The 18,890-nt window shown below is 38.6% G+C and overlaps 1 protein-coding gene across 2 annotated transcripts in view; it reads right to left on the bottom strand.

Moving 5' to 3' along the window:
- Positions 1 to 1,947: 1,947 nt before the first annotated feature.
- Positions 1,948 to 18,890, bottom strand: part of CTBP1 (C-terminal binding protein 1) — a 264,992-nt gene continuing 248,049 nt past the window's right edge. The window contains exons 7-10 of one of the 2 annotated variants that reach the window (XM_019473690.1): positions 14,924 to 15,054; positions 12,569 to 12,696; positions 9,020 to 9,137; positions 1,948 to 2,869 (exon numbers count right to left, since the gene is read on the bottom strand). In XM_019473690.1, the coding sequence (XP_019329235.1) occupies positions 2,686 to 2,869; positions 9,020 to 9,137; positions 12,569 to 12,696; positions 14,924 to 15,054 (561 nt within the window). In that variant the 3' untranslated portion in view covers positions 1,948 to 2,685. Of the gene's footprint in view, positions 2,873 to 9,019; positions 9,138 to 12,568; positions 12,697 to 14,923; positions 15,055 to 18,890 lie in introns of both variants that reach the window. The other variant, XM_019473691.1, reaches the window with a different exon arrangement.

Raw genomic sequence — 18,890 nt, 5'->3', positions numbered from 1 at the left:
ACAGTGGCATTGCCCTTCCCCACCCATCAGTGCAGCATTTCAGGCTCAAATCCCGAAAAAGTTTGTGCCTGAGCAAGCACAGATGACGGCTCAAAAATACGCAGTTGAAGGACAGCAAGCTTCAGAACTGTGCCCGAGAAGTGCATGCAATAGATACTGGTGCCTTCATTTCTAGTTCATCAATTTATCAATTCACTGGAAACAAAGCTTACTTACATAAGCCACGTCCAAACTGATGCAAGAGAAGGAAAAAAAAACAACCCTCTTGGTTTTCCTCAGGAAATTCGGTTGCAAATGAGACTGTCAGCGATTCTTAGCAGCCAGATGTTAAATGTTTGTTTTACATATGCTAAAGAAGCATCTCCAGCCTGACAAAGAAGCATCTTAAAACATGAATTACCAATGAAATATGAAATCCTACTTCAACCGCAGGAGACTGCATTCGGTTTTTTGCAAGTTCTTGGCCACGGAGCTGTTAGAAGTGTCTTTGCTGGGATAACTTGCAGCTTTAAGGCTGCTTTCTGTTTTGTTTCATGGAGGGAATAGGAATGGTTTTACCGTCAAATGAATCGTAATGGATGACATTTTTGGCTCTAAATGTTCAAGGCAAACACCTTCCTCCACTCTTCCACGGAGATAAGATTTCACTTTATATAGTGCTCCTTGGGTACCGCCCTGCAAGTTTCAATCTTTCCTGACTTGCGGCCTCCTAAAATTGTCCTAACAGAAGTGGAGGCCACTCGATAGACCTGCAGGAATGGGGGACAGTAACTTTTCATACATCCCATAAAAACAGCTCACTAACCTTAGGTGCACAGTTACTACTTCAGATTAATAGTGAACAAATAGACAAGAGACTACCGAGGAGGTTTACGTCCAGGTTCACTTTTGCCCATCCTGGATTTCTTTCTTGCAGCAGCTAAACTTTTGTCTTGCCTTTTTAAACTGCGTAGGGATGAAGGACATCTTATCCAGGAGCACAGAAAAGGCCAAAACAGCTTCCAGCTGAAATCCAACCTGCCTTAAAAACATTTCTGCCCGTGTTCAAAAAAACAAACTCCTTCAATATAGCAAATACAATTACGTCCTGCTGCACGCCTCCATCATCACAAAAGCAAATAAAACAATGGACACTTCTCATGTTGGACTTCGGCAAAAGACGTTTATTATTATTATTATTGTCGTGTTGCTGTTGTACCTCCTCTGCTCTGCCCACAGTGGTGGCATAAATGCTGTTACCGTATTGTAGCTGATGATGCCGGTGTACAAATCAAAATCCATCTTAATTTCAAACTCCATTAGAAACACAGGAAAAAAGATCAACATTTACGAAATGTAAAGGGAAAAATGGTATGGAAAGAATTATTATTTTTTATTTTTCAAGCTTCCAAGACAGTATTACAAACAACAGAGAGCAAAGTAAAGCTAGAAATGAAATACTTGACAGCATCTGTTTAAAAATTACAGCTAAGAAACCTAATAAAAGTTGAATAAACAGTTACTAGAAATAAAAATTTTTACACATATGATATTTGTCTGGGATTTTTATTTCTTTAAAATAATTCATACAAATGGTTACAGTCACAAACATGATTTTAACCAAAAATATTGCTAGCCTACCACATTACCAGGAAGGAATCAATGTAGGCAATGAAATGCTGCTACTTTTCAGTAGTCTAGTGCCTTTTTCGCATACCACCAATAATATATACTTTAACTGGTGACAAAAAGCACAATGCTCGTTTATACAAAACCTTATTTTTTTTTTCCTCAAAATCTCTTTGCAAGGTTGTCTTCATTTTGAAATAAGGGAATTCATGCCAAAATTAGGAGAAACTGTTTTTCTTTTGTTTACTAAATTATTCTAAAAAATAAGACAAGCAGGTAGAAAAAACAATGCACTGTGTGGCGTAGAAAGCTGCTACTTTTCAGTAGTCTATTGCCTTTTTCGCATACCACCAATAATATATACTTTAACTGGTGACAAAAAGCACAATGCTCGTTTATACAAAACCTTATTTTTTTTTTCCTCAAAATCTCTTTGCAAGGTTGTCTTCATTTTGAAATAAGGGAATTCATGCCAAAATTAGGAGAAACTGTTTTTCTTTTGTTTACTAAATTATTCTAAAAAATAAGACAAGCAGGTAGAAAAAACAATGCACTGTGTGGCGTAGAAAGAAAAATGGGAAAAATTCATTGTCCTGAGAAGTTTGCCAACTGCCTCATTTTTGGGCATGTTTTAAAATATAAAAGAAAGGATTTTTAATCTCAAAATTGGTTTGTTGAATGCCTCCCTTATGTTTTTCCTTGTTGACAGCTAAGCAAACAAACCCTTTTTAATGTTCTAAAAACTGTACACAGACAAGTACATTCATGATATAATTAACTACTAACTTCTCTTGCTTAACAAAGAACCCATAGGACACAGAAACAGTGAATCAGTCCACTGGACAGGGACAAACTACAATTTATACGGAGGAAAAAATGTTTCCAAATCTTCTTTTTGTCTCCCACCTTTTCCTTTTATACTGTATATTGGACCAGTTTCTAAACCAATAATCGTCTCCTCCTGTAAGTTCATGGTTTTGCCTTTAATCAAAATCCAGGGTTTTGTTTTGTTTTGTTTGTTTGTTTTCCACACGCTGACGTTGAAATCTCCGATGTTGGGAATGCTGTTTTTGTAGGCTACAATTGGTCGCTTGGGTGGTCTCTATCAGCTTCTGGTTTGACAGTTTGGCCGGGGGAAGGAGCATGGGGCGGGTGGGCTACAGCAGGGAGGCCGTGTGATAAAGACATAGGGTTGGGGACTATTCCTTCTACTGCTGCAGGTATGCCAGTTGAAGCCACGCTTACAACGCCTGGGGGATACCTGCTGAGAAAAGAAAAGGAGAACATACATGAAAACCAAGGGATGACTGGCCGGAAAGCCCGCCTTGCCTCCTTCTAGAGCTAGAGAGGTGCTTCTTTTGTTTTCAGACCAGTGAGAAAGACAGTTGGTTAAGCTCCAGATGAGATACCATATGCAGATGCTGTTAAATAAAACAAAAAAGTCTGTCTTTTACCCAAATGAGAAACAAGGTTTGCTAGATTGTTTCTTCAGATTTCAGATTTAATAGCATGAGTGACAGCACAGCAAAGGAAACAACCGGGAAGTACTGCTCCTCTCAAAGTATGCCTCAACAAGAAGTAATTCACAGGCTAGGTTCGTGCAATACCGATCTGTTCTCTCTGACTTTTCCTCAAGTTGACCTTCGGGGATTTTTTTTCTCCTTCATTCTCACGCAGAAATTTTGAAGTATCATTGCTGTGGTTTGAAAAAATATTTCTTTAAACTAATCTTGCAGTCGTAGCTTTCTGATAGCTGCCCAAAAGAGCAATCATACCCACACACTCTTAAGATGACAAATTCAAGCCTATTACACCCAAGTAACTTTTTCAGCATCAAACTTGCCACTGTACTTGTCTGAAAAGAGAACCAGGACTAGTTATACAGAGGACAAGTGCTTTAGGCAGACTGCAAGAGAGAGAGATGCAAACACAAAACACTATGGATGGTTTTAAAGATTTGTTACTCCTTCTGGATGAACACCGAGGCCTGAATATTTTACAAATTCAACAAAAAAATCACCCTCTGATTCAGCTTGATTTTATGAGGACTCTGATATTATCAGGCTAAAAAAATTTTGCAAATCTACTGCTTCAGTCCCGAAGTTCAGCTATAATTGATGAACACTGGTATTTCACAGTGCCATATACCGTATACTGTAAACTGTATACCGTAAACAACAGGTACATATGAACACTTTTAAGCCAAGTGCCTCAATACCAATTTGCAAGTTACCTCAGTCTGGCCGCTTAACACTGGCCCTTTGCTTCCCCCATCATAAAGCTGCACACTCGTCCCTCGCTCTCTCCTGCTGTATTCTGCTCACCCAAGCATCCTAGCGAGAGCATTATCCATTTAAAAGCCTAAACAGACGAACCTACCACTTACTCACTGTGGCGTTTGCTACCCTAGTATTTACTTAGAACTAAATGGCAGAAAAGGCACTTGTAGTCTAGTCAAGCTTTTTTCAAATATCACATTATTCTGCTGTTGATTTTCTTCTCATCAGAGTTCAACGCTGAACGCGTCAGGGAATTTCACCCCGTTTCAGTAGCATCTTTTCTGAAGTAACGCATGTTTGTGCTGCTCATCCTCAGTTCCCTCAAACTGATAGAAAATTAGCGCAGAACTTACGCAAAACTCAGAGGAGGAAAAAAGCTGGATGAAAGCACATTGATTTGTTCTTTTTTTCTTCCATCGCAGAAACACCACGGGAACTGCTTTTTGCAAACACTGTGCCAGAGGGGCTCAGCACGGCTATCCGACACGGCACAGGGACGATGAAGATACCATACACTGGCCTGGTCATCCTGGGAAAGATTCCTACAGACCATACCACTGACTGTAATCTGGGATGGATAACCAGTATGTGAAAGATCACACCACCTGTAGGCCAGAACTTTGTTCCCAATGGTACACATATTTGCAGGGCTTCCTATGCTAATTCCTTCTCCAGAGAGGTTCCTTAGAATTAATTTGCAGTTGCTAATGGAATTAGTTGCTTGTTTCAGTACCTCAATTTGAATCTTATTAATCAAATTTGCTTCAATTCCTATGAAAACTGTCAGACTGGGTATTGTTTTATTTATTCAAATTTAATTTTGAAACAGCTTATCTGTTACTCTAGGTGCTTCGCAAAAAACACAACACGACACGACAAAAACTTCCATTTAAAAGCCCAACACAGCAACCGTTTCCAACACAGAATCTCTACTTTCTAACAACATATTCCCCAAGCATCAACACACCGGAGCTGGGAGAAATCAAGATGAGAGCAAATTCTGCAACTGCGTTTCCCACAGGAAGAGAAGTCAGAGCCTCCCCTCGTGAAAATGGATGGTGCTGGATCAGGAGCATTAACAGTTACCTTATCAGCACATTAAGCAGTTCAGACTACACATCCGTAATTCTCCTTTGACATCAAATATTCTTTCTGTATATAAAAACATTCCCCTTGGAGACCAAGTCATAATAATTAGGATTCTACCTGCCAGCACCTCTCCTCAGACACAGGCTTCCTACAGACTTTTAGTAACATCCAAAAGCCCTACAACTGTTTTTCTTGTCCTAAAGCTAAACCGTGGCAGTAGCCAAAATACAGATAACATACCCCTCTACAGAAACTGTATTTTGCGTGACAACTCCTAATCCTGTTTTGCCATGCTCTTTTCATAATTTTTGTCCCTTTTTAATTTAATCATCAGTGTTGTGCAAATCGTATCTCTGAAAGGAGAACATATAAATTCAACAGCCTCCATACATGGGCATTTTTACTCTACATAACCTTCCCTTATGTTGCTATTTATTGCTCTTCTATTCTTAACCAGCAAATACATTCCCTACAGCACTTCATAAAGTTGCTCCCAATCTTCCTCCTCTGGTAGCAATAAATTGATACGTTTTCCAGGTAAAATGTCCACTGAATTGAATTTTTGCGAAAGCAGAAGCGAGAGATCAGTTATACCTCCTCTGCTACTTCATGCTCTTTCTTCCCCTTCCCCCACATAGTCTTAATTTATGAAGAAAAATACAGTACCCCTCAATTACAACTGAAAGGCAACTTTAATTTCTATGTTAATCTCCTACATTTTTTAAACTACAGAAGCACCTTGAAGCACCATGTTAAGCTCTGTTCAAGAAACTGAGTCTGTCCCAAAAGAGCTTAAAAATTTAACTGCGCATGAAGTAACTCCTGAATTACCAACACCTAACTATTCTCATCCAAGTACCTCTTCGGTACCTGGATCTTCTACCTGTTAGAAGGCAGAAAAATATGTCAACACGTCTGTAAATGGCACAATCACTGTTTCTTGGCTGTTGAATTTCACTTTGCCTATAGCCTGCACACTCTGGGACAGAGGAAATGGCAGGGGGTTATTTAACAGGCAGCTCAGTAACAAATACACAGTAATAACACAAAAGCGGGCTATGGGTATATTATGCTGCTTCCCCAAGACTATAACAAATAGTTCCTTCTCAGGAATATCATTAATCTTTACTCATGGGATAGGTCCCGTTTGCTTGACCTTTTGTGTTGATAGGGCATCTTGCATTTCACATAGTAAATGGGTTTGTTTTCCACAGAATACGATGATATTCAGAAGATCTAGATTATATTCTGCTGATGAATGCTCCGTGTTCTTTGCTTGCGATAATATCTGATAATTTAAGAGTTCTGTCCTACATCAAAATACAAGTAAATGATATATCCAGAATAAAATAACCCCATTAGATTTAGTTCACCGAAAGAGCTATTTGCATTTTTTAACATATAAATTATTATCCCAGGTCTTATCTTCTAATACAATTACATGACTATGATACAGTTATTAGCACATCTGAAACATCATACTGCCTGTGAAAGACTCCAGAACTCAGCTAGTTGAACCTGATCTTGGATTGCAAAGAGAAGACAAAAAAATTTGTTTTGAACAAATCAATCCAAATTCTGTACTTAATCCAGGTAGGAATTAAGTATCAGCAAAAACTGCTACTGAAACCAAATTCTTCATAAAGCCTGAGCTTCAAGTTCCGCATATTTTATACTGCACAGAATAATAACAACTGCCTTCACCCACACTCAAACACTATTCTATCACCTCTCCAGAAAGAAGCTTTTAGTATTTGTTGTATGACTAACTTCTCCCTCAAAATTCCCAAAATAAGTTTTATTTTGCATTTGAAAATAATTGTCAAGTCAAAATTTTTTTGCAATGAATTTTCTTTATTGAAACGACTGAAACAATGTCTAAAAAAGGCATTCAGTTCTGTGCTTATCCTGCTTGAATTAAATACATATGGTCTTTACCTTGTAAATCATTAACTTCCAAAACATTCCTAAGTTAAAATCCATTTCTAGCTGTGAAGCCTGTTTCTGCTGGACTTGTGACCCCCAAAATGAGAACAAACAACTGCATTTTATTTGGGCACGCAACCCTGTTCCTAACTGCCATGACAGGGTTGGAGTTATTACCCCCTGTTCAGCAACACCTGCCTTTAAGCCTCAATTGCATTCAGCTCTACCCTGAGTACTCCAAACTGAAGTCAATGAAACCACATGCTGTGTGGAAGAGAACACATGTGCTTGAAATTTTCATTTAAGCAAATAAAAACACCCTTCTTCAGATATTTAGGGCTGCGGGTACTTTTTAAAAAAGTAAACGTCTTGACGTGATGTGAGATATACGCATGTTGATCAAATCAAAGTTTTTCTTTTCCTTTGGTGCACTTACAGCTACTGAAAAGGAGATTATGGCAGAGGGTGGTGACGCTCCCCCCCATCATCTCTCCATCGCTTCCTGATGAGACTGTTAGAACTCATTGGGACACGAGAGCTTTACTTCACTTCTCAGCATTGCACAGCTGGGTTCTCATATGGGGTAACACACACAAAAAAATCCTGTATGTATTAAAAGTATGGGATAGCCCTCCTAAAGAAGGACAAAGATAAGAAAGATGTGTGAAGAAGGACAGCGGAAAGATTACGACAAAGAGGTATAAAAAAATAATGGAAGTACTGCACTGTCCCTTCCCTCAAGGCGTTGAGGGAAGCAGGTGTCTGTAGCTGTCTCAGCCCCTTTCATTCTACTGATGAGTAAATACCATACTGGAAGATAAAAAATTGCAGATGTTTTTCATAAATAAAAATTATGCGAAGCTGGCTACTCAGAAAAATCTGCTGCTAGAACAGCTGCTAGGGATAAAGGGACAGAGAACGACTCTCAAGCAAAGTAACTAAGGAACGTACCTATTAGACATAAAAAAATTGCCCCTTTCTATTAATTATTAAGAGCTGCCTTCACAGTTGATTGAGAATACATAGATCAAGTCCCTCAAATGCTTTTGCTTAAAAATTAAACATGTGTCGTGGTTTAACCTCAGCCGGCAACTGAGCACCACACAGCCACTCGCTCACTCCCCCCACCCTGGTGGGATGGGGGAGAGAATTGGAAGAGTAAAAGTGAGAAAACTCGTGGGTTGAGACAAAAACAGTTTAATAATTGAAATAAAATAAAATAGTAATAACAATAATAATAAAAGAATATACAAAGCAAGTGATGCACAGTGCAATTGCTCACCACCCGCCGACCGATGCCCAGCCAGTCCCCGAGCAGCGGCCCCCCCGGCCAGCTTTCCCCCAGTTTATGTACTGAGCATGACGTCCCATGGGATGGAATGTCCCTTTGGCCAGTTTGGGTCAGCTGTCCTGGCTGTGCCCCCTCCCAGCTTCTTGTGCACCTCCAGCCTGCTCAGTCGGTAGAGCATGGGAAGCTGAAAAGTCCTTGACTAGTGTAAACACTGCTTAGCAACAACTAAACATCGGTGCGTTATCGACATTATTCTCACCCTAAATCCAAAACACAGCACTGTGCCAGCTACTAGGAAGAAAATTAACTCTACCACAGCTGAAACCAGGACAACATGTAATTTAGAAAACACTAGTTTAAACATATTTTCATAATCAGCGCAGGCTATTCCACTGTATTCACTACTAAGTTATTTGTTCTCTTGTGTGTCTGGAGGCCACAAAACCACATAACAATAGTTTATTATTAAAAGTCTTTCTGTAACCTACTGCTGTATCATTACCTTCAGCAAAAGGAACATAAACTTCTACTGCATTCACTGGAGATGACCAGAATTGTTTTAATGGAATACAGAAAACACTGTATATTGTTTAGATATTACTGACCACACAAAAAAGATAAGAAAAGGAAACGTACTTATGCACTGCATGACTGACTTCAGCTAGCAAACCAAGATCACTCTCCTGAATGCAACAATTATGAAAACAATATAGCTGGGTCCTCATCCAAAACCACTTCATTTTTTAATAGGAAGGTCTTTTATTTATTCCGGAATACATACCTCTGAATTAAGGAGGTATTTCTTTTACACCTGCAGCACGCTTACCTGTATGCAGCACCATTAAGCTCTGGATGAACAACTCCAGGATCCATGCTGGCCCAATGTGTAGCTGCAGTCAAATGATCTTTGTTAACACAGTTTTTCAGACTGTCTGGAATACGACCTAGGAGGAAGTGAGGGAGAGGAAATAAAAAACCATAAAAATTGTATGCCTTATGCTCTTAATGTATCTATGTTAAAAATAGTTACAAATAGTTGCATATTTAAATCAATACATAAAAATCACACTAAGAGCTTTGATCCTCACCACTCCCCTTTTGTCTGAGACTTAGTTAATAATGGGTAAAATGCTCTGCATAATTTTTAGTTCTCTGTCTCTGTCTTTTGTATACAGGGTCTTAGTAAAACCATAATCAACAAGATTCATGCTTTCCAAGAAGCTATATCTTGAATATAGAGCATGGCTGCCACTCAAATTCAGTAATGTAGCCTCCTGCTCTCTGTCTTTAACTTCATTTTCCTCCCTTTCCCTCCACGTGTAACAGCAATAAAAACACTTATTGAAGAATGTAGGATTCTGAATGGAATTTTGCCATAAACCTGAATATGACCGACACTTTTTTCATGTCCTCCTGATCTTCCCCTTCTTTATCTCAATTGCTCTTCACATTTATTTACTATGATCTATTAATCCTCAGCCATCTCTTTCATTCCTACAAAAAATGAAAATACACCAGAAAACCCCCTTCTTCATTCCTTCAAAACTTTTGCTTAACCTCTGAAGTATAACTAAAGTTTTAAGACACAGATACTGGAAAATCTGTCAACCTGATTCAGCACATACTGGACAAGCCTCTGACTGTCTTCTGCAGAACTATCTCCAGCCCTGCAAAAAATGACATGAACAGATACGATACACATTTTCTTCATGGCAACAGGAATATTTCCACCTATTTCAACGGGAGATCAATCGGAGCCTGTGTTTTTTCTGACATCTGTTTTAATGTATCCTTTCTAAAGTCTACTCTTACTGCGCATTTGCACGCACAGAAGTAGAAAGAGCCGAGTTCGAGTCTACCTCTGCTACTGCTGGCAGTAGTCCTCCAGAAACGCTTTCAAAAATTGACCATGCTCCATCATTAAAGAATTCAGGCTTTTTGTCTCTGACTTCCTACTGGAAATTTGATTAAGGACTTCACTACTTTGCCTGCTCTTTCTATCCATCAGCCTGGCCACAATGGGGCTGTAAAAAAGCCTTTTCACAGAATTGCTTTTTGTCTAGTGGATACTATCAAATACTTGTTACTCCATGACTTGCGCTTATGTCACTAAAACTTTCCCCATCTCCTATGCACAAGCCGAAAGGGCTTCTTAGTTCAATATTGGACAAGATGAGGTACATGCTCCGTCATGGGTGAATTCCTACCATTCTCCTGATTAGAAATCATCTTCAAAAGTTAGTTGAAATACATATTCATCTAAACTTCTGCCAAGATTGTCCATAAATTTGAATAGTATCTTTCTTCTTCCGATGTTTATCCTTCAAACTGCAATCCTGTCTTCCTCCTTGCCCCTCTCAATTCTTCATTTTGCTAACTTCTGTAGGCATGTTCTACTAGTCTCCCCTTACAAAACAGTATTTATTTATTTATTTAAAGCTTATTTCACTAATGATCTTTTCGCTCGCCTTCCCGTTTCTTCCATTACTGTTTTCAGTGGTCCTCCTTATTTAATAACTTTGAATGTTTTGATGTTCAAAAATATATTTAAAGATATTTAATCTCTGCTTATTATTTTTAGTTTATACATCAGAACGTCACTGACTTTTTGGGAACAGCAGAACCACTTAACATCTTTATCATCAGATGGTAGTCATAGCCTGCATTCCTTCACTGTACACCTTTTTCCAATTAGTTTCTCTCTCTACACCCTCTCTCCTCTGTGTTCCCCTATGGCTTTCACGTATCCAGCTTTATCCCACACTTCCTGTATCTTTCCCACATTTGTTTCACTGTAATTCAATGTCATTCTCACCTCCCTAATGTTGGCCTCAGTTTGATCTTACTACAAACCATGTGCAAACACTGAAGTGCTGACAGCTTCAATACAAATCAATGATTTAGATTGCTGATAGCACAATCACACATTGAAGAAAATATAGGTCTGTCATCCCAGGCACATATGTTTGGGCTATTGCACAATATTTAACATAAAACTAGCTCCGTACTGCTGACTCTTACTCAGTTTTCACATCTTAGCCTGTTAATGCTTATTTGCACATCAATCATCCCCCAAGTAGGTATCGTATGCTGGTTTGTGCAATCGCTCCCAGAGCTATTTGGGAGCAGGTAATAGTTATACAACTTAACGAACATACTATTAGAGTTCTTCTGGAGTATGAGCAAAGGGATGGTCAGACTCTTTTAAGTTACCTCTAAAACAGAGAGAAATAGTCCTGTAAAGGGCAATTCAGACCACGAGTTTAAGAGGTGCCTTTAATCACCATCCAGAGAATCTTCTTTCTGCACAGGCTGTAAATGAAACTAAATTGCCCAGCCTCTCTAGGCACAAGATACAGGAAAAGCTACTGCTAGTGCTTTTCGCATAGCAGAGCAATGTGTTGGCACTGAGCTACTCTCAAGGTGACACAGATGGCCCTTCATGTCTGCAGAGCATTCACCCTATATTGCCAAGGGGGAAACAGCAAAGTCCTACTAAAGAGAGAACATTAGTGCTTAATGAATCGTTTTCCAGTATGAAAATCCTTCCTTTCATTTTAGGCTACAAGGGATTCAAACCCATGCCAAATGGCTCGCTCTTCTCATTTTATTTATTAGCAGTGCATGTTCAAGACATAACTGTTTTCTCTTATGTGAACAGTTACAATTACATGGTAGTTATATAACAAAGAGACTTTGCTCTTTAAAATGCCAGGCTTCCTTAGCAATGCTTTAAAGAGAGGAACATCTAAAATAGAGCACCCGCCCAACAAAATACTGAAAACTTTATTTTGACGTAGAGAATGAGTTGTCGAGATATGAGCATTACTAGGAACAGCATGAAGCTCTAGATGCTTTACCTCTGAACATTACAGCCTTAAAGACACTGAAATTCCAGACCGTCCTCTAAGACAAATTTGGATGAAATTTGGAAAATACAAAGGAGCCAAAAAGAGAAGAATAAAGGAAACAGAACTGCTCATGACAAGTATAAGGGGGCATCTAGGAAAACCTATGAAAGATACCAGCAGTATCTGGGTGACTTGCAGTCAAACCCATCAAATGGGTAATATTTACAAGCAACAACAACAACAAAGTGGATTTTTTCACATGTAAGTACATTTCTGTTATATGGAAAAAGTACTTATTTTTGCAGTGCCTGCCTTCTCTTTGTAATTGCAATGAACCTCCAAAATGATCTGTTCCAGTTCTGAGAACAGACTTAGTGGGTATTTGCTAGTTTCTACGTTCCAAGTATTAGAAGTGGTAAACAAAACCTAAGCTTGGCTCTTTTCAGCGTCTTTCAAGACTGAAGAATGAAAAAGATTGTTAAAAAGAAATACGCAGTGAAGGAGTTAATAAGGTGAGTTAGTACCTGTGATCGCCCTTCGGATCTCTCGTGCTGCTTCCTCCCGCATCTCAATTGAGGCTTGTTCACTATACCAGGCTGCATGTGGGGTACAGATCAGGTTTGGTGCATCCTTCAAGGGGCCCTGACTAAAGCTAAACAAAGATTTAAAACAAGATCAAATGACAAAAATATAATGGGGGGTGGGGGGGGGAGGAGAAGAGGGGAGGGAAGAAGGAGGGGGATCCAGATGGATTTGTACATACACAGATTAATTTCTACAACAGAAAAGAACTGCATTTCTATTCCTTGTTGGGTTTGTTTTTAATTCTGTCAGTTAATTTAATACACTATTCATGGTATTAATAAGCAACAATCACCTCTCATAGACTCAAAGGGTAAAATATATACTATACTCATAGACTAAGTATAGTAACAACATTAGCTTCTGTCCAATGCACTTACTGCTAACTACAGCCACTGCCACTCCAGTTCTGGTGCAGAAATGCATGAAGCAAGACCCGAATCAATGCAGGATGTCATTCCATTTGTCCATTTCATCACAGTTTTACTTTTACTGCATTAGCCAACAAAGCTCTGTTCTCTCAAGAGTCACTGTCAATGTGACATTTAGTCATTTAAAGAAAAAAATCTTACAATTATTTCCAAATAAGAAGTGTGTCCACCAGCAGCCTTAACTTTTTTTGATAATTCAATTTTTTTTTTCTGTTATTTTTAACTATTTTTTCTTTCCTGTTCCTTTATAGAAACTTCACAGAAAGAAGGAAATTTACTTTACAGATTGATTTTCAGGGAAAGCAATGAATCTGTGTAAAAGTGCTATCACAGATACAGAGTAAAGAAACTGAAAATAATGGAAACTTGCTCCTCCTATTTATTTCCAGTTTTAATAATCTTACAGTCAACTGTAACAACAGGAGAACAAATATTTTAAGACAAAAGCGTGCTTTCAGAGTTGGTCATAATTCATATAATGATAGATCTCATCTGTAGTTCAATAAACATCAGAGTATCTGGCAAAACCCTTGAATAAAGAGTTGCATGCTGCGATCAGATAGACGTGCAGCACTGAAGCCAAAGGAAATTGTGGCTGTAATCCTGCAACTGAATCTCTGCAGATGGCATCTCCATGCAGCAAATGGGGCTTCCTATAGGTGCAACGGTCTGCTTGTGCAGATCTGAGATCTGAATTGGGAAGAATGTACGCAGCTGAAAGTCCCTTGAGCTGTTAGACTCTGGCTTTGCACAACACTACTGCATTGTAATGACTACATTTAGAAGTAAATGAATGCAGGGTATGCATAAATAAAATTAAATATTTGTGATGTGGCATTGTGTCTCAGTAGATACAAAAATTCTACCTAAAAGGGTACTATTCTATTTTTTTAAAGCTTCTAATCCCCCACCAAGCTGATACGAGAGAGACTGTCCTCTCTCCAGTCTTTACAACCTGCCCTCAAGTCCTGAATCTGTTCCTCTTCAAAAACTTCTGTGGATTGTTCCAGTTAAAATTAACATTTCTGCCCGCCCAGACTGAACAACTGAAAAAGGCTTGCCACATACAAGCACTAAGCTGCAGCAGTCTATGCTCATAACTCAACTCAGAAGTCAGGCTCAAGACTCAAGGACGTATCAAATAGGCTCGTTTCTGATTAGGAGTGCTGATACCGTAACACCGATGCCACTTTGGGGAGTGGTCCGTTTCTGCCTAAAACGCTGGACTTCTCAGTGTCATTCAAAAACTAAGGCTTGTGCTACCAGCTCTGCTAATGTCAGCAGAGTTACTACTCCCCTGATAAAGGGTAAAACAAAACAAAACCTGCACTCTGACCACCTTCCTTACCTTAACTTTTTTTGCAACCTGTTACATTTATGGCTTTCCTGCAGAGGCAATCTGGACAGAAATATGTCTTTTCCTCCAGAAAGGTGTCATAAAGTAGTTATTTCTCACACCAAATCTCAACTCTTTGCCTTCTGAAAGAGTCTGTTCAGACATCAACATTAGTTGTGTCCAGAGTGGCATCAATGACAAAGGAGCACTCCCCTCAAAGCCATGACACAAAGCCGTGCCCAGGATTTGAACCCAAGTCCCTGCTATTTCTACTAAATAAACCCAATGGATTTTTTTTTTTAAGGAATTAAATCTTGGAAGTCACTTTTTTCACTTCTGACCACATACACAAGCTCCATCTACATTTGCATTAGTCCAGTGCTGCACAGATTCATGTTGCTTTACTAAGGAGTATTTAGCTACCAAATGAAGGGAAAACTCAATTTACTTGTTGCTGTTGATTGTATCATGCACTAAGACTTAAAAATAAGAAAGTGAACAAAATAAAAAGAAAAGAAAAGGAAAAGCACCTGAATGGTTCTGACTCATGTACATCTAAGGCTGCCCCTCGTATCCTTCCTTCCTTCAGGGCCTGTGCAAGTGCTTTTTCGTCTACTAACCCACCTCGAGCTGTGTTGACCAGGAAAGCCCCTTGTCTCATCTAGGGAAAGTTAAAAACAAGAATGATGAAATAAAAATAAATGAAATAAAATCGTTGTGGCATTAGTTTTTACTCAAAAGAAGCATCCATTACAACAAAGGCTATTCAGCTGATGTAACCTGTGACAGTTGTCTTCCCTTTCCATTGGAAAGTACCACAAAATGTGATGCTTCTAACATAAAATGCTATTTCACAGCACTTAATAACCTTTTGTTTCTTGTAAGTAGTGTCTTTTAATAGAAGCGTTGTTTCAGATATTGTGCAGTAACATGATCAACAGATACAACTGTGCATATGAAAGTGACAGATCATTTTATGCCTTTTTATTTCACTGTGAAATTGCATGAGACAGAAACTACAGCACATTCTTAAACAAATTCATATTTTGTGGTTTTCAACTTTCACACAAATAAAAGCCTACATGAATTTTTCAGAAAAATCAATGCTTTTGGATTTTCAAACACTTTTCCCTTTAGTTGCCAAACACAGTAGATCTAAGTTTTATTTATTTTTGCTACTTCAGCTTCCTCCTCCCTGTGAGACTTTTCAAATAAAGGTCTAAAGAATTCTTATATTATTCAATTAAAAGGCATGAAAATGAATTTGGTTGAGAACACTGTGTGCCCAGGAGAGAAGCTGTGCTGCGCATTGTGCAGATTAGCATTGTAGATGACACTGTGTGGGGAGAACTACGAGAATTTACACCATAATATATCCACAACTCGAAAACAAAGTGGCGGTTTAAATAAGAGAGATGGTACGGAAAAAAAATAAATTACTACATCCTGCTTCCAGCCACCCTAATACTTCATCTTTTACCAGATGTCTCAAACACAGCTTCTGAACTCAGAAGCATTTCTGTGCATGAAGGTAAGCATATGAAGAGCAGGAACCATGGTGAAGATGAATGCTAAAAATCTCATTTTGTACTGACTCCATCTCTCACCATAAGAACAAGAAAACCCCAACATTTTGACACCAAGTCAACTACTTGAAACCTACACATCAAACCAAAGCTTATGTAAATGGATCCTTACTCTGAAAGACTGATTCAAAATGCCAAATTCATGAACAACAAGGAGGTTTGGATGAAAGTCAGCTACGAGAATTTTTTTTACATGAGCTCATAGGAAATATTAAACAATTAACATGCATATGCTTGCAGTAAGGTTATAACGAAAAAACCCACCATTTTTTACTGGCCAACTCACTAGGTTTAATGTAGCCCTGCCTCTCTCTGTTTGCAGACTCTTGGGCTTACAAAAGAACCATCTACTGGCCTGTATAGCAAAACCAAAGTCCACTTACAGGAGCAGAACTAAGGGGTACTTCTTTCAGTTTTACGTAATTAACTTGGGAATTAGAACAGTGAAGAAATGGTGGCATGATCTTAAGTTGGTGTAGTAACAAGACATTCCTGATGGGAACCATCATTTCATCTCCACTACTTAAGTCTGCTGTGAGGGAACCATCACTTCATCTCCACTACTTAAGTCTGCTGTGAGAACTAGATCAAAACTAGCACAGGAGGGCTCACGCAAGTGACAATCACACCTGCTGTGCAGACATGCCATATAGGCTCGTGGGAGCTTATATACCCTTCCTATTTCTGTGCTCTTGCAATAGATAATTTGAGTTTTAAGTATAGCTTAGTGTATTTATATGCCCTTTGAAGGACTTGAAAATTTTAATCAAAGTGAACCCTGCTAAAATTTTCTGTCCAATCTTAATAACCTTGCTTGAGTTTTCATTTTAGGACTATTTACAAAACTCTAAAGCTAGTACTAAGACAAGCCCAAATCAAACAGAACATGGAGGCATAAATGCATTCTAGTGGGAATGAATTACGTGACTCATGATAAACTATAAGGGTGGATGCAGCTGGAGATGACCCTGAACAATGGGTGGAAGCTTGAAAGAGCTTCACAGCTAGAACTGCTGATGGCTGTTAAATTCACCTACACTAAACCTGCAGAGCTGCTTTAAAAATGTATTGCATTTAAATTGCAGTGTCTTTTTCTCAAATCTGTAAAACTAAAGATGACCTCAGCTTCTCTTAAGAGCACCTGATTACCATGGGCTCAATAAACACAAGCCTGAAACACTTCTCTGAGCTACTCTGGGTCTACAAGACCAAGCACGATGGCTACGCAGAATGCTGACTAATTAAAGGGAAAAGCTACTGAAAGAGAAGACTGACACCAAATTTTCAAAGACATTTCAAGGTTATGTAGTTTCAGATTCTAAATAAATTTCAGGGTGAAACTTCAGTGAAATAAGATGCACCGTACTTCTCTGTACTGTTTAAAAACTGGTTATTACATGAGCATGCAATATTGGACAAAAGTGGCATGCAATGCTCTCCAAAAATTTTAGGCCAACTCTAACATCTGTCAGCCTAAAAAACCTATTCTGCTCTTTTTGATACATATTCAGAAGATCTCCTCTACATAACCTCAGCAGTCAGAGGTGTTACAATTTTATGGTTTTCACATCAGCTCTTACAATAGACTGCTTCATCCAAACTTTTATCCAAAGCAAGAACTATATTCTAATGTTTTAATCCTTGCTTTAATCATGAAGGATAACAAATAGCAAGATAAATGCTTATGACATCCTTTCCAGTAAAGACTTTATTATATGCATTTCATTTCAGATGGTATCACTCAGTTTTAACCTGTTTTGTTTTGTTTGTTTCTCTAATGCACTAAGCCCTCTCCAAAGCTCATCGCATTTATCCACCTCCACTCAAAAACTTCGCATGACACACTGGCCCAAGTTTTACAGTCCACTGCATAATGAGTGACCACTGCTAAGCCTCCAGGCGGTCCCACTGAATTCCATGTGATTCTGTCTGGGCCTAGATGTCTGCTTGCAAAGACATCTAACCATGTAATAACCATTAAATGTACCTGAGCACACAACAAAAGAGAATGTTCAGGGCAGGGTGACAGAGCTCTGTTCTCTTAGAGATTCGCATTTTAAACTTCTTAATTTTTTAGAGTTTTAAATCCCAAACCCTGATTTTATGTTGGGATAGATCTGCAAAATCCCTAAAGTCTCAAATCAAGGAGTGTGTTATATCGTCAGTTTTCTGCCATGATCCTACATGACTGTGGAACACATTCAGTAATTACTTCAGTTCTCCTAAAGTTCAAGAGTAGTAGGTGCAAACTATTTCTCAGAAGCCAAGCAATGATTTTACTGCAAAAGAGTGCTACTGTCACTGTTACCAACACATACAAACACCACATATATAAAAAACAGCAAAAGCAACTACCTTAGAGTTTCTTTCCTGTACACTATCTACATTCTTACATCTCAACGTTGTATTTCTTGCTGTTACCTACACTGAGGTTGAAGTCAGAAGCTAGACATTTAATGAAAAAGCTTACTATCAGATTAGTCAATATCAGAGCAGTTACTACACCTAGATTTTGAAATTATTTTAGTATTACCTAAAACTTTAGGGAGAGGTTAGTACTAATTCCAAGAAACATTATTTTTCCAAATAATGCAATGCTGTAAACACGATCCATCCATGAAGCGCTCTGCAAGCATCAGGACTGAGCACAGGGGGGAGCCATTTAGTCATAATCCTTAAATTGCATCTAAAGAACTCAAACTGAAGAACAAGATTGAAAGGCAGAATTGCTACCTGAAAATACACAGGTAAAGGAAGTAGCTACTACAAGACATAGAAAAAGTGCTTTTACATAAATGCAACTTTATTAAATCCGAACAACATTAAGAAGAGCAAATTATTTCCACAAATGTAATGTTACTGAGCAAAAAAGACAATAGAAGCAACAACACATAAGCTATTTCCTAAACAG

The sequence above is a fragment of the Aptenodytes forsteri genome, unplaced genomic scaffold, assembly GCF_000699145.1.
Source record: "Aptenodytes forsteri isolate BGI_AS27 unplaced genomic scaffold, ASM69914v1 Scaffold88, whole genome shotgun sequence".
NCBI classification, from domain to species: domain Eukaryota; kingdom Metazoa; phylum Chordata; class Aves; order Sphenisciformes; family Spheniscidae; genus Aptenodytes; species Aptenodytes forsteri.
This window is presented reverse-complemented; position numbering and strand designations above follow the sequence as displayed.